The 14,131-nt window shown below is 35.9% G+C and overlaps 1 protein-coding gene across 6 annotated transcripts in view; it reads right to left on the reverse strand.

The window, feature by feature from the left end:
* GPATCH8 (G-patch domain containing 8) overlaps window positions 1-14,131 on the reverse strand; it is a 93,294-nt gene that overhangs the window by 7,887 nt on the left and 71,276 nt on the right. For all 6 annotated transcript variants that reach the window (XM_069541620.1, XM_069541617.1, XM_069541623.1 and 3 more), the window contains one exon: window positions 1,334-1,464. In XM_069541620.1, coding sequence (XP_069397721.1) covers window positions 1,334-1,464 — 131 coding nt within the window. The remainder of the gene's footprint in view (window positions 1-1,333; window positions 1,465-14,131) is intronic.

Below are 14,131 nucleotides of genomic sequence, written 5' to 3' on the forward strand. Positions count from 1 at the left end.
TATTATATAAAGAACTGCTAAAGAAGGAATCAGAATCAGTTTATAGGCACTGTAACTCAGTATTAGAGGTCATGGGTTAGTTCTGTTTCAAAACTTACACTGTATGTGTTCTCCTCCTTCCTCCCTTTTCCAAAACACAAGAGAAGTCAATAAGTAAACAAGTACCCCAAAATCTAGAAAGGTCACGATCTCTGGCCTCAACTTCACTGTAAACTTTTAAAAGTCACATAGTTTTTCTTTCCACTGTAACCAGCTCCTCTTGTTCCTGGCCAGCCATTAAAAACAAACAGAGGGACCTAAATCCTTCAGATTGAGGCACATACCTCATGAATTCTCAGATGCTTAAAGACTAGGTCCACCAAAGACTAGCTGCTTGGGAATGCGGCCCTAGGTGGGGCTAAGGGGGGCTAATTCCACCTAAGGCTTAATACCAGTCCCATACTTATCATCAAGAACCATGAAGGAACATTAAAAACAATACTCAAGAAGGCAGGAATCTGTAGAGAAATAAATAGAATTTTCTAGACTTTATTGCTTAGTACTAACTCTACAGTACTTGGAAAGACAGTTAAAACACTTAAATCTGCTCCAGAGAATACTGTAAGGTATGTGATTTTCTACATAAGAATAACACGGGAGGGGAATTCCCTGGTGTGTTTAGGACTTGGCGCTTTCACTGCCGTGGCCGGGGTTCATTCCCTGGTTGGGAACTGAGATCCCTCAAGCAGAGAGGCAAGGAAAGATGGAGAATGGGAATAATTTACTGATTTGCATAATTTACTGATTTACTGAGGATCTTCTATGTGCTAGGAATTCTTTTGTAAGCACTTTGATGTAACAACTTAATGACTTCTCACAAGAACTGTAAGAATTAAGTTATTATTATCATTTCCATCTTACAGATAAAGAAACTGAGGCATAGAACGTAGATAATTAAGGTCACACAGATCATAGGTTATGGCCTCAGGAGCATATATTCTTTTTTTCTTTTTTTTTAATTTGGCTGTGTTGGGTCTTAGTTGCAGCATGCAAGGTCAACTGCTCTGATCCATGTGGGATCTTAGTTCCCCTATCAGGGATCAAACCCACATCCCCTGCATTGCAAGGCAGATTCTTAACCACTGGACCATCAGGGAAGTTCCAGGAGTGCATATTCTCAATCAGTATGTTATACTCCAAGTATAGAAATTCTTTTAGCTTGAAAGAAGGATCTATTTAAAATTTAACGATTATATGTCAATGATAACCTTAATTAAAAAAAAAGGATTATTAAATTCTTAAACCTTAAAAATTATTAATTATTTGTAAGCCCCCAGAAAGACAATGTCCTCACCATTCAGCTTGTTTTCTTTGCTCTGCCAACTCGTGAAGCCGCCGTAGGGCTTTCTCCTGTTTCTTCTCATCCTTGCGGGATCTTGAGGAGACATTCCGAGCAAACTCTCTCTGCTTGAGATCTTTCAATCTCTGAGGTTAACAAAAGAAAGGAACAGGGAGTGGGTAATTTAGAATAACTTGGGGATCCTGAAAGCAAGGCCTTCAGAATTTTTATCCATAATCAATGGTTTTAGCATAGTGTAGAATATACAGTGTTGTACTCTCTTATGGTAATTGAAAACACAATGGCTGATTACTCTGGGTAGAGCACCTGGAGTATCTGGATTCCTAATTAGGACAGCGTACCATTTGCTTTATTGGCCAAAATTAAGTAATTTCAGAAGCAACAGACAAATTTTAGAACACTAGGAGAAAAGAAAATGGACTATTTAATCACCTGCTCTTTCAGGATGCAAAACTAGACAAATAGAATATGAGTTAAATTGTAATAACACAAGCCAAAGAGAACAGAAAGGGGTTAAGCCAGTACAGAAAATTACCCAGGTGTAAGATCTTAAAAAGCAATGTACAGCTTACATGGGAAGGTTATCTGAATCAGACTAACAAATAGAAAGCCTACTTTGCTTTCACCATAAAAAGGTGCTATTCTTTTCATCGTGAACAGTTTTCCTGTGAATTAATCAAACCGTCTTCCAATGCTTGCATGTTCAGAGCTCACCAGTCTGACCACTTTCATCTGGTCAGTCTGCTGAAATTAGAAAGTAATAGGTGTGGCTTTTCATTCCTTCATGGCCCCAAGAGGAACAACCAGGGAATGAGATGGGAGAATAGATAAGCCAAAGAATTTATTACTTAAAATCCTGATGAAAGAATGGGTCTTTTATTCTCAGAAGATACTATACATAATTATCCTTAAAACAAAAACAACAACCAAAAAATAACAACAGTGTTATGACACACTGATGACAAGAATCCAGACACATCTATCTGCAATGAAGACAGAACTAAAATTAGTTTCAACATACTAGATAATATAAAAGCAAACAAACCAAACCAAAACACATACATTATCCTATGCTTTTTACAACAGCATTGAGAAAAGGAATTTGACCCAATATAAAGTGGACATTGCTTTGTGGAAAGGTATGATGCTGAACAGACAGAGGAATTTTCTTATCTAATATTTATGAAATGTGTTTTGAGTATTTTTGAACTGGGAGAGGGAAAGGGTGGAAAGACACACACAGAAAAAGATATACAGCTAAAGACACTAGTAGAAAAACTCACTCTTGTGATCTGGGCTCCCAAATTAGAAGGATTTGCTTTCAATACATCAGCTGAAAATGTCACATCACAAAGAAAAAAAAAGTAAAAAATAAAACAAGAGTGGAAGAGAAAAAAAATAAAGCAAGCATTACTACACAAGCTCTCTTAGTGAATCTGCAAACTATTATACTGAACAATTAGGGACAAAGCCATCAACTCTAATAAAACGTTTGAGGAGAGGGAAGCACCTGCACAAAACATGTATGTGTACATACACACAGACTGACACAGTAATAATCCCTTCTAGATAAATGGAACTGTCTCCATTCCTTTAGGAAAAATGGTTACAAAACTTTAGGAGAGGCCACTGTGGTCGACAAGTAGTCTTATTTCATTTACCTTTATTTGGGGGATGTTCAAGTAACCGACAGCTGGCAAAATTGTTTTACTCAGGCTGGCTACTCAGAATTAAGCTTTTTATAAAAAACACTTCAAGATGAAGGAGCAACTATTTTAAATAAACATGAATTCCAAATTCCTCCTTCCAAGGAGGATGGGGCAGAGAGAGTCTATCAGGTCTACTGAATGTTTATTTTAGGCCACAAACCTAGTTTTTTTTCCTGACCCAAACATTTAACAGGCTCTCTGGCCAAGATTTAAACAAAATGTCATATTTCTTCTCACTTTTACTGTTTTTTCTCCAGCTACCTCATAGGCTTGGAAAAATCTCCCCATGCCCAGTCATTCCCCTCCCTCTTACACTTTTAGGAGTTATTTCCCAAACTATAGGACCCTGTCTAAAAGAATGAGCATTTTATCAAAGTCTTGAGTCTCCAGGCCAAGTCAATGATTTCCAGTCATTCAGCAGCCACTTGGTACAAACTTGAAGTTGAAGGGACAGACTACTTCCACATCATCCTGAAGACATCCCATCTCAAATTCCCACCCACCACAATAATGAGAAGTAGGGAAGGAAGAAAATAGGATGATATCAATAAAACAAGTGCAAATCCCGATCCTATATAAGGTATAGGCAACACTCCTCTATCACCTCTATAAACTCTATGGTCAAGTCTGGGGTTTTAAAAGGAGAATTGGGAACCCTAGAATTCTAACCCAAATCTTAAAGACAAGACTGGGCAACTTTCCCAAACCCAACATGTATATTTGAGGTCTCTCTTAGATAAGGGTGTTCCGATGGTAAAAACGGATTCCTAAACCCAAGTCTCTTCTTTCCATTCAAAGTCAAACTGAATTCCCCTCACAAACTTTCTACTGATCTCTACATAAGATGAGATTCTTTTTCTTTCTGAACTGTCTTACTAGCACTTTGTTACACCACTCACCTAGCAACCATCATTTTATCTGACTACTTATTCCTATCTTTCAGAAGGGCAGTCTGTATAAAATTTCAGTTTCACCTCTCTGAACTCAAAATCCCTCATTAGAAAACAGGGCTATATAGCAATAGATTAACAAGATTAAATGTCAAAATAAATACATGTAAAGCACTTTTTATGTCTAAACTGTTCAATTCTGCCCCTTCCCCTGTATTTGGGGCAGGAACTTTGGCGTATCTTTATAATCAACCCTGCATTGTTAAGGAGCAGCACTAAACCCACAGACTGCATCTGGTAAGTGGCTGGTGAATAATTTGGGTCAACACTGGATCCTTGATTTTCAACAATTTCTTCTTGTTATCATCCGTAGGAAAGTTTGTTATGAAATATTTTCCTATATTTACTAGAGACACAGTCAAGTTAAATAACATAGTTTTCCTAGGTATTACTCTGATAATAGTAAGGAAGTCTTTACTCTTTTATTTTTGTCTGGCCACACTGCTTGGCATGTAGAAGGTTAAGTTCCCCAGTCAAGGTTTGAATCCAGGCACTGGCAGTGAAAGTGCGGAGTCCTAACCACCGCATTGCCAGGGAATTCTCATAAATCTCATTCTTTAGAGAACCGAAAGGTCAGAATTTTAGCCCCTTAACTTCTGAACAGAATTGGACCAATGACAAAAAAAAAAGGTATTGACCAGAAACTTCTCAATTTCCAATCTAAAAAGTAGTTTTTTATAAAGGTATAAGACCCTAATTCTGAGTCAGTTTTCCAAAGTTGCTTATTTTATTTCAAAAGGCTACCAAGCTTGGCTCATTTGTCACTGAATACCCACATGAAATTCCCCCTGTGACCTGTACTTTTAATTCCCACTTGAATTCTGAGGGGGAACTCAACTTTAGATAACCTTTTCTAAACAAGAATAGATGAGCAACATACCTGTCTGTCAAAGAAGACAGAGTTCCAGTAAGGAAACCAAAAAGTACAGATGTGTCATCAATCCAAAACTATTTTCAAAGGCTGAGCAAATTCCATACTGTACACACAAAGTCAAGTTAAAACCTTCAAACTAGCGCACAGTCTAATCTGAATGGATTTAATTAATCATTTAGGTGACTCCAAAGCTACTATGTCCTATATATTATCTCTGAAAATTATAAAGCATAATTTCTGAAGAAAATTGCTAATAAATTTACTTATTTATTGAACTATTAATGTTTATTAATATAAATTTAAGCCATATAACACAATTTTAGCTGGAAAATATTTGATTCAAAGGAAAGGAGACCAAACCCCATTCATAATGAAAGGGTTTGAAGATCCTGTTTTTCTAAAAAATCAACAACAAATGTCCAAAAAAGTATATACACTTGCGGCAGAGAACATAATTTCTCATTGATTTCAATCACAGGGTAGCTGGCGTTTCCATTAAATTTCCCAAAAGACCAGTAGAGGGACGAACTTAATAAATAATCCAGCACTTAAACATATCCATCCACAGTTGGGGCTAAAGACCACTTCAAATGTAAACGACATTTCCAGTTCTTTTAAAACTGGCTAAACCGCAGTGTCCTGGCAGAAAAATATCTGCTCCAGACACAAAATCCTGCTCTACCTTTCAACTCTGAACAATTAAACCAAGGACATGAGAATGTGGTATATCTTACCAGTTTTCAGTGCAGGTAATAAACTTGCCCACATTATTACTAATGTGGAGTGTCAACAGTAAGGAGTGGAGATGCACGTGGGCAGGAATGAATGAGCCACATACTCTCCACACTGTTTTCTCTACCATCAAAAGATAGTGAGGACTTCAATCTAATAAAATACTTTTTATATCTTTTGATGCTATACTTCTCTCTTGAACCACAACAAAATTTGATGCTAGAAGCTTGTATTTGATTGAATATACTTCACTAGGAATAAATCTATTATCTTTCTCAAGTATTTAAAATCTATTATTGCACTTTAAAGAATAAAACTGTTATTTCCACGTGAAGAGAATTTCAGGCATTAGAAAATAGGCAGAGAGTATTTTCTATTGCCACTAAACATCCTATGTTCCAATATACATGCAATTGTAAAGAGAAACTGAATTCTATCTCTTTGGGGTCAGAAGATTATCTGTGATTTCTTTCTCTCACCAGACAGCAATCCCTCTCTCCAAGGAGACAGACTGCTCTTAGTCTTCCTTCATAACTAACCCTCCAACACACACACCTTATCTATGGTACAGGAGATAGGCTCAATAAACATGTATCAACCTGGTTTCAGTTTTAGAATCAGTTGCTGGGAAAGGGAACATAAACACATACTTTCATATGTTATTTGTTGGTTCATGAACAGAGATGGAAAATAGTGAGCAAAGAAGCAGTGGTTGTAACTCAATCTGTTTTTTTTGCCTAAACATAATCCAGCCTTTTTGAGCTTCAACTACTCCCTTTCCATTATGTCAACGATCCCACATACCCCTAAATCCATGGCTCTTCTCCCCACTGTTCCCAGCCTCTCTCCAATGACAGAACATTAATGAGGAATGTCTCTCCTCTCCCAAACTGGAGCAGTCATGCTGCAGTTACTTGGCCAATTCAAGATTCAGTGTGTGTGATGCCTCTGGATGAGCCAGTCCAGGAAATCACCGTGCAGTGAGGGAGGGAAAAGACCAGCAGAGAACACAGAGAGCCTCAGCAGTAAACCACTCACGAAAAAAAGATTCGAGTTGAAAGGTTAAGGAAATCCAAGTTACCAGGCATTAGGTGTAAATTCTTCTTTTAGCACGTGCATATCAGTAAGTGATGAAAATGAGTTTTATTCAGTAACACAGAAACCCAAATGTTTTGTAACAGAAAACTAAAACTAACGCTGATTACAGATACTGAAAAAAATCAGAGGGGAAAGAGAGAAGTAAACATTTTTTGGGGCTAAGTAACGTAATTCTAATTAGTAATTTATGGCAACACTTAATTTGTGCACAATTACTCTGAAACACAATAACTTAATATCACTTGGTCAATGTCAAATTAATCTGTCATAAAATCATTGCATTATATTTATGTTCCAAAATTCAGCAAAAGCCTTAAAAGTATGGCATTAATAGCATCATGTGTATACTGCTTTAAGGTATTTTCCACATATCCATACCTAAACACACACACACATATCTATGTACATGAAGTCACCATCATCACTACTATAAGTTAACTTTGATAATGAAGTTTTAAAAAATAATTATATTAATATGTATTTCATATATCATAAAATTCATCCATTTAAAGTGTAAAATTTAGTGGGTTTATTAGTACATTTTCAGAGTTGTACAACCAGTAGCACTAATTTTAGAATATTTACATTATCCCTAAAGGAAAACCCAGCCATTAGCATTCACTCCTCACTGTCCCCTGCTACCTAATGTGTGGAAACCTAAACTATATTCTCCATAGATTTGCTTATTCTAAACTTCTCATATAAACAAAATCATACAATATAAGGTTTTGTGACTGGCTTCTCCCACTTGGCAGAGTCTTTTCAAGATTCATGCATGCTGTGTTTCAGTAAGTCATTCTATTTATTGCTGAATAACATTTCATTGTATGGCTGTGCCACATCTTGTATATCCATCACTTAATGGATATTCCAGTTGTTTCCACTTTCTGGTCATGATGAATAGTGTTTCTGTAAACAAAGCTGTACAAATTTTCGTGTGGATGTATTTTTGTTTCTCTTGAGTACATATCGGTCATATGGTAGCTTTATATTTAACATTCTGAGGAACTATCAACTGCTTTCCACAGGGGCTGCACCATTTTATAACCCCTCTAGCAGTGTAGAAAAGTTCTAATTTCTCCATATCTTCTCTAGCACTTACTGTATTTCTTTCATTTTGGCAACCTAAGTAGGTGTGAAATGGTATACCATTGTGGTTTTGGAGATAACAAGTTTTCAGAATATCTATGTAATCCTTGAGATCATATCGGAAAACAAAGATTTGCCCTCTATGTAAAATTTGAAGGAGCGTAATTCAGAAGAGCTGCTTAGGCCCAAAGCAAATCAAAGAGCAACATCCTAGTTCAGAGTTCTCTTTTCAGTAATATTGTTCATAAACTTATCATTCCTGAAGTTGCTTTAACTTTTCAGACTACAACAGAACATATAGCCTCATATGCCAGAATCTCCCATGGTGCACCACTGTGATGAATGTATGTGTACAGGAGCAGAAAACCAGTTGAAAGCTACAGAATGTAAATAAGGCAGAATCACTTTTATTCACCTTGGAACTGAGTGCCAAAAGGAAGAACAGAGTTAGAAATACATACTAACAGTATTAGAATACAGGGTTTACCAGCAACCTTAGCTCCGAAAAGGTCTGCTTAGGGTTACCCCTGATCACAAAAGCAGACAGCTTCCCTGAACAGACACGGAGTTTTCCAAGATTAACTATGCTGTGATAGCAGGGTTTAAGATGGAGTCTATTTTCAACAAAAGCAGAGGTGGTGGGTAAGATTTAACAGGTGAAAAGGCTCAAATCATGCTCAATTTTTGGGAGACTGGCCAAATGAAGTCATTCTTTTATTAACTAAAACAGTCCCAAAGAAAATGGCATCCACAGCAATACAAAACACAACCGAACCTAAAATTTTCACCTCTCTGCTGTAGGTTATTAAAATACAACTACAAAAAAAGTAAATAAATAAAATACAACTACAGTATGCTTAAGTTCTGAGATACATTCCTCTCTCAACACATTTGCTTTTGCTTCTCAGAGAAAAATCTCTTCAGAAGTGAACTGTGCTCTTTAAGTCAATATTATAAAGCTTTGGCATTCATAAATACTTTATGATTTTCTTAACCCTTTTCACATTTTTACAATAATCAATTTATCATTTTTCTAATTTATAATTTTCTATCAACACTTCAAATATACAGCAGCTATGAAATATCTTCATGGAAGCTAATCTTAGTGGTTTCACTTAGAATGATCTTTTTCTTTTTACTTTAGTCCTAGAATTATCTTTTCTTACCTTGCCTTTTTAGTTTTGTTTTTACTGATACTTTTCTGTGTCTCATCCACCATGACCCCTGCACTGACTATCCTAAGTTGCACTGAAAAAGGAATACAGTTACATTTCATCAAATCTGCATCTGGTCTTGCCAGAGGTTCAACTGGCTTTGGTGTGTTTACTGTCCTGATGTAGTAAGTGCCAAGCATAGAGGACTGAATGTATCTTGGCAAAAATTGGACCAGTAAGTAGTGAAATTTCAAGTGGAGAGTACACCAAACTTGAATGAAACCCATGTGAAGTCCAAAAATGATCATTCCTTCCATCACCAAACAATTTCTCAGAAAATACTTCAATTCAGAACCTATTTTATTTTTTGAGAGATGAGGAAAACTCTGAACATTTCTGTTTTTTGGTACATATTACCAGGTGCTAGTTAACTAAGAGCAAGCAAGCTGTCAGAAAGTCAACAGTTTAGACAAAGTTAATTTAAATCATGCAGTATAGATTCTACTCTGTAGAGTTCAGAATAGAGAAGTCACTAATACCTGTTACAGGCTTAAACGGTTTAGTAATTTAGTTCAGTCATTTACAAAGTTCAGGAAACCATTATTTTTACAGCTAAAACAGACCTTGGTATTTCTTTTTTTTTTTTGAAAAAAAGTAGAAGAGTACAGGGGTTTTCATACTGAAGCTATTTTAACAGGAAGAGGAGGCAGGCTGAAAGCATTCTTTACTCTGATGGAGATACTGATTCTTTGAACAAGTTCAAGGAATTTCTCAAGGTTGCTTTACAGTACCAGATTTTGATAACTGGATCGTACTACCACATGGTTTTGAAACTGCAAGGAAGTCATACCAACACTAACTAAGCAGGAACAAGCAGGCATCTTTTCAATGTGCTACTTTCCTAGCATCAACTACAACCTGTGGAAGCTTGTGTAAAGAGGAGGGAAAGGTATAGGCCTGGGTCACAAACTCAAATGTTTATAGAGGGATTTGCCAGGTAACACAGTAAGTTACACAGGTTGGTGTAAGAGAGAAGATGAAGCAGAAATCATATATAATTGGAGAAGGAGCACATGTGTTTCTAAAGAGAAGGTAGTAAGCTTTCAGCTTTAGCCAACTGTTATGTTGATTATGTAGGCCCAATGTTCTCAGAAGCTTTAATTTTTCAAGGTAAGTCAAAACCTGAATTATGTAACATCTCATTTAAAAAAAGTTGGGAATCAACTGAAATTAAAGGAGAAAAAACTACCACTACAAATAACAGACAAAACACAGCTGACCCTTGAATAACATGGGTTTGAACTGTGCAGATCCACTGATATGTGGATTTTTTTCAATAGTAAATACTGCAGTACAATAATAAATACTACAGTACTACAGATCTGGGGTTGGTTGAATCCACAGATATGGAACCATTGATAGGGAGAGAAATCTCAGGTATGAAGGGCCAACAACAAATCATACTCAGATTTTTGACTGCATGGAGGGTTGGCACCCCTAACCTCATGTTGTTCAAGGGTCAACTGTGCATGCGTCTAGGGGAATTTGTGATCGCTAGTTTATGTACGGGAAGCTAGTGAGGAGGGCCCCTTAGTGGCACAAATAAAATAAAAGAGTAAGACTGGAAGAATCTCGAATGAGTAACAAGGCACGAAGAAAGCAAAACTAACACACATCAGTGTTAACATAAGGCACCGACCACTGTGCTGCTACAAATCTACCTCTGGGAAAGAGACTATTCTGTGGAGTTTGGAATTTAAATCTTGCAAGGCTAAAGAAAATGGTTTCCACTGTATATCCATTAGCAGATATGTGTTTTTAAAAGCTATGTAAAATAAAAAGGCACAGAGATAGAGATGGATAAATGTATTGCTTCACAGTCAACACTAACTTTTATAACTAAGCCAACAAAGGTAGAAGATGAATACTAACGTTTATTGAACACTCAGGCATATGACACTAACTTATATAAAAATGAATCACAGATTGGATTGCCTCTTAAGAAAAGGAAGGCTAACCCTTGGAGATGTCAAAATGTACAAAATTATCACTATTAAAGAGTGTTAAACTGCTAAAAACAGCCAAAATGTCTAATTAGGATTTTCATCTCTGAAAATCAAGCTGGCTCTTAATACTTGCGTATTAATGACTCTCTTCACAAGATATCTTAGAAAACTGAGAAAAACTAGTGAATAGTGAGATGTACATAGCACCAAGGAGGTGGGGAGGATTAAAAAAAATCACCACAAATGAAGGTGACCCAATAGATCCTTTTTGAGACATTGTGTGTGTGTGCACGCAACTGTAGCCTACAAGGCTCCTCTGCTCATGGGATTCTCCAGGCAAGAATACTGGAGTGGATAGCCATTCTTCTCCAGAGGATCTTCCCAACCCAAGGATCAAACCAGTGTCTCTTATGTCTCCTGCATTGGCAGGCAGGTTCTTTACCACTAGCAATTATTTGTGCTTAATAAACATAAGGGCGTATTCAGGATCCTTCCTATACTAGGAAGTTTACCACTAACATAATAGATTATTTCTCTGGAAAGTTTTAATGGTGAAACTTTGACAGAAGATGCAAACTAGGGATTACTAATATAGGGTTGAAAGTACTTACCTATTATCTCAGATTCATAATAATCCTGTGTGCCTGCCTGGAAGACAAGACAGGGTGTCTTTATGATTTTAGAGCATAAATTTGGAAAATGGTAGGTCCATTTGTATGGTAAGTTCATGTCCATCAGAGAGGAATGAAAAATAGGACCTATCTCCTCCTCTTAGGAGTTATTTAGCTGTTTTGTACCAAGGTCAATTAAAGTCTCCTTAGAAATCCTAAAGGCAGGAAAAAGTAAAACTATAATAACAAACTTAGATGCATCTGTTCTTTGTTTTATACCTAAGATGGGCTTTTGATCAAGATGAAGATATCAACTTACATGCATTCATTAGTCATACCAGCTGAAGATTTTTTTTGCCAGACCAGGAATCATAGATATATTATATATTAATGGATAAGGTAATTCAATATAAGAAATCCTTAATTTTTTACTTTAATTTTGATGATACTCTAAAACAGAGTAATACAAGAATATATCTGAGATCATTGAGATGAGAACAGTATAAATGTTTACAACATAACTGGGGGCTTAAAACGACAGAAACTGGTCTGTACCAAACAAAGGCCACACAGTATCATGGGTACTTGAAAGTTTTTCAATAGTTCTAAGAGAACACAGTTTCTCAACCTCAGCACTACTAATCAATATTCTGGGCCAGGTAATTCTGTGTTGCAAGGAGCTTTTCTGTGAATTGTAGGATGTTTAGCAGCATCCTTAGTCTCTACTCACTAGGTACCATTAGCACCATCTCTCTAGTTGTGATAATCAAAGATGTCTCCAGATATTGCCAAATGGCCCCGCGAGACAAAATCTCCCCCGGTGAAGAATCACAATAGAAAAGTGGCAAAGAGAACTGAGTCCACACAAGGTACACAAGAGAATAAATATGTGAAATTCAAATGAACCAGAGCCATAAGAATTTCACTACTCTCAAACTGAGAGCACCATCACTAAAAACCATCACTTTAATTGTTGTCAATGTGAATTTTATTAGTTTTGTAGTTATCTCAGATTTAATTTGCCAATCTGTTTTGCTCTGACAGAATTTTTTCCTATTATAAAGCAAGTCAACACATGATTCAAGTTTGAATCATACTTCCTCATTCTTTTCTAAGAAAGGGAAGTCAAGAAACTTATCAACTAGAAATGTAATCTTTCTTAATGTTCTTTTGGTGTCTAAAGTTTCTTATGGACTCTTAATTTTTTAAAAAAATTTTATTTTATGTTGGAGTATAGTTAATTTGTAATGCATCAGTTTTGAGTAAACAGCAAAATTATTTAGTTACATATATACATGTAACTGTTCTTTTAATTTATCAAATACAATTCTTAAAGAAATTTCTTGAAGAAATTTTCATGAGCCCAAAATGGTAGACATATATTTAGATGCTAAATGTCTTTAACTCCAGAAAATGAAACAAAAACAAAAAAACTCCCAAATTTGACTTACACACACACACCAAAAAGCTGAGAAAAGATTTGGATGCAATAAATTGGATGCAACAGTCACTGTTACATTTGTCTTTCTTGACATATGATTCTTTGAAATAGTAAGGTAATTGCTAATATATCTTGTCCATATACATGCTCTCTAGTTTTCTCTTCCTCAAATCAAGCAGAGCTGACAATATATTAAAACAATGTCTAAAGTTGCATGTAAAGTTGAAAAGTTGTCTTCAATACAATTCTATTAATGAAAGATTCTTAAATCTTAAACTGGTTAGGTATGGTTAACTATGCAAAAAAGTGGAAGACCACAACTGGCTTATAAACTATTCCTATGCTAGTAAAAGAAAACTTGGTCAAAGCTTGCCTTTTACGTGCACTGAAATGGTTGGTTGAAGATGAAGCAAAGATTAGAAAAACAGTTCAAAATGTCCAGCTTATAAGAGCATTTCAGCAATGCTCATAAATCTTACAAATTTATCAAATACAACCACTGTGCCCCCAAAGACCTGGCAAGTTCTGCTAAAGTCACCTACAATCAAATGTCTCAAAACTGTCCTACAGGTTTAAGGATTCATTTCCTCCTTCTAAAATCTCCCAAGGGAATTACTGCCACCTTCTTTATGCTGGTAACTAGTTAGGAATAATTTACTTTTCTAAATCAATGAACGAAAGAAAGAAAAAAAGGCCATAAAGAAGGTATAATTTGTTTTTCAGCAAGCTCTTCAACATGCAGCATCAGAATTTTTTGTTAAAGTTAAAATAGTATCTAACTTTATTTCTCTTTTCAAGATTTATCTATCTTCCAAGGTACACGAAGTAACAAAATGACTTACTGATAGGAAATACCCAACACAGCATGAATTCTTAGATAACAGAAGATGAAATGACCAAGGCCTGAGATAACTGTTCAAAGTTTAACAAGTTCAGGAACAAGGAGAACTGGAAAAAAGCTCCCAATGATCCTTAGCTGAATTATCAAATTAATACAAATTTAGAAACCATTCAAAGCCAAAAATTTTATGCATGAAGCTCACAATTCTTCACTCTACAATCTTAGAAGGATGAGGTCTATGTCAGGACTTCTGTCACTGAAAAAAAAATCAAGTCAGTCAGATGACC

The sequence above is a fragment of the Ovis canadensis genome, chromosome 11, assembly GCF_042477335.2.
Source record: "Ovis canadensis isolate MfBH-ARS-UI-01 breed Bighorn chromosome 11, ARS-UI_OviCan_v2, whole genome shotgun sequence".
NCBI lineage: Eukaryota > Metazoa > Chordata > Mammalia > Artiodactyla > Bovidae > Ovis > Ovis canadensis.